General features: G+C 52.9%; 1 protein-coding gene across 1 annotated transcript; it reads left to right on the top strand.

Moving 5' to 3' along the window:
* Positions 1 to 902: 902 nt before the first annotated feature.
* LOC138732619 (olfactory receptor 14A16-like) lies at positions 903 to 1,895 on the top strand. Its single transcript, XM_069879258.1, has one exon. It carries the CDS (start codon positions 945 to 947, stop codon positions 1,893 to 1,895), a length of 951 nt encoding a protein of 316 aa, XP_069735359.1. The 5' UTR covers positions 903 to 944.
* The last annotated feature ends 331 nt before the right edge of the window (positions 1,896 to 2,226 follow it).

Below are 2,226 nucleotides of genomic sequence, written 5' to 3'. Positions count from 1 at the left end.
AAATCACTGAGACTCCTGAGCAGTATCCTTGAGCGGTCAGCAGGTCCGATAGGAGCCTCCGAATATGTCTCCAGCTGGTCCTCTGCCCATGGACAGCAGCAGCATCACCTCTGCTGGACCCATCAGGCTCAGTCTGTTCCATCCTTTTCTGCTTATCAACAAGACCCTACGTCCAGCTTAACCCGGGCAGATGTTTGTGTAGGGCCAGGGGGATGCAGAGAGGGTCAGATGGGATCTGTGAGCGCTGACAGGGAGAAGGCATGGGACAGGGAATCAGCTCCATTGAGGAAAACCTCCAGAGAGAAGGGATAGGATCAGAGATGGAGAGGAAACTTAAACCAGAGATGTTGCTGTTGTTCTCTTGTTCTCTCTGCCAGTCTCTCTGGGGATGGGAGTTGCAGAGTCAGGCACTGATCTTCTATGCGGCTTTGGGCAGTGCATTCCTGAGGAATTAATTATCTCGTCTGCACTAAGATATCCTCGTTAGGACATTTGGCTTTTCTTGAGTTTTCCTCGCAAGCACTATGCTGCCCTCACAGATGCAAACCTGTCCCGTCACACCTTTAGGCATTCGAAACCTCTAAGCCTGCTACCTTCTCAGCTCCTCATCCCCGGCAGCGCAGATGCTGACAGGCCCTTCTGCACCAGGAGCAGTTCCCCTGGACAACGCTGAGCCCCAGCAGTGTCCCCTGTCCCCACCGTCCCCATGTCCCCTGCTGCAGAGCAGGGCTGACTCCTCGCAGCCAGCGGGCAGAGGCTCTGCTCCTCCCGGCACATTCAGCCGGCACCGAGCAGGGCTCCAGGCTCAGAGCTGAAGGAAGGGCTGAAAAAAGGTGACAAGGTGTGAGCAGGAGGGAGGGGAAGGAGAAATGGCTTTGATTTGGCTCAGAGGTTATCCTAACTTGTCACTGTCCTTTCCTCCTACAACAGTGCCCCATGCCTAGATGCAGCAGATGTCCAACAGCAGCTCCATCACCCAGTTCCTCCTCCTGCCATTCGCAGACTCACGGGAGCTGCAGCTCTTGCACTTCTGGCTCTTCCTGGGCATCTACCTGGCTGCCCTCCTGGGAAACGACCTCATCATCATCACCATCGCCTGGGACCACCACCTCCACACCCCCATGTACTTCTTCCTCCTCAACCTCGCCCTCCTCGACATGGGATCCATCTCCACCACTGTCCCCAAATCCATGGCCAATTCCCTCTGGGACACCAGGGCCATCTCCTACTCAGGATGTGTTGCCCAAATGTTTCTATTTATTTTCTTCCTTGGTACAGAATATTTTCTTCTCACAGTCATGTCCTACGACCGCTACGTTGCCATCTGCAACCCCCTGCACTACGGGACCCTCCTGGGCAGCAGAGCTTGTGTCCACATGGCAGCAGCTGCCTGGGGCGCTGGGTTTCTCTCTGCTCTGCTGCACACGGCCAGTACATTTTCCCTGCCCCTGTGCCAGGGCAATGCTGTGGACCAGTTCTTCTGTGAAATCCCCCAGATCCTCAAGCTCTCCTGCTCACATGCCAACCTCAGGGAGGTTGGGCTTATTGTGGTTAGTTTCTTAGTAGCTTTTGGCTGTTTTGTTTTCATTGTGGTGTCCTATGTGCAGATCTTCAGGGCCGTGCTGAGGATCCCCTCGGAGCAGGGACGGCACAAAGCCTTCTCCACGTGCCTCCCTCACCTGGCTGTGGTCTCCCTGTTTCTCAGCACTGACACGTTTACCTACCTTAAGCCTCCCTCCTTCTCCTCCCCATCCATGAATTTAGTTGTGTCATTTCTCTATGCAGTGGTAACTCCAGCACTGAATCCCCTCATCTACGGCTTGAGGAACAAGGACCTCAAGGATGCGCTGCGGGAACTTATAACTGGACAGAGCTCTGATGCAATAAATTCCTGACCTTCTGCATAGCAGTTCTGGTGTTACTCATGGCTGGTGTTACTGCCTTCTATATTTTTATATTTCTACTTTTTTTTTTTTAACTTATGATCATGTTTTCAACTCTTTTTGAGTTCGTTGTGGGTTAGGTAATGACAACCCACACTATTGTAATCAAAATAAAGCCACTGCAGCACCTTGTCTCTTCCTCTGACCCTCCCTCCAAGGCTTTCTGGAGCTTCAGGAACAATTCCTTTGCTCATGGCTGGAAAAGAAGAAAGTCCCAGCAGGGCAGCACTGCCAGGCACCAGCACTTGATCCCCCAGAGCTGTTCTCTCTCCATTTCCACACT

Source organism: Phaenicophaeus curvirostris, chromosome 34 (assembly GCF_032191515.1).
Source record: "Phaenicophaeus curvirostris isolate KB17595 chromosome 34, BPBGC_Pcur_1.0, whole genome shotgun sequence".
Lineage (NCBI taxonomy): Eukaryota > Metazoa > Chordata > Aves > Cuculiformes > Cuculidae > Phaenicophaeus > Phaenicophaeus curvirostris.
Note: the sequence above shows the minus strand (reverse complement) of the source record. Positions and strands in the feature narration are given on the sequence as shown.

Coding starts and splice junctions, on each gene's coding strand:
- LOC138732619 (XM_069879258.1), top strand. CDS start 945: ATGCAGCAGATGTCCAACAGCAGCTCCATCACCCAGTTCCTCCTCCTG.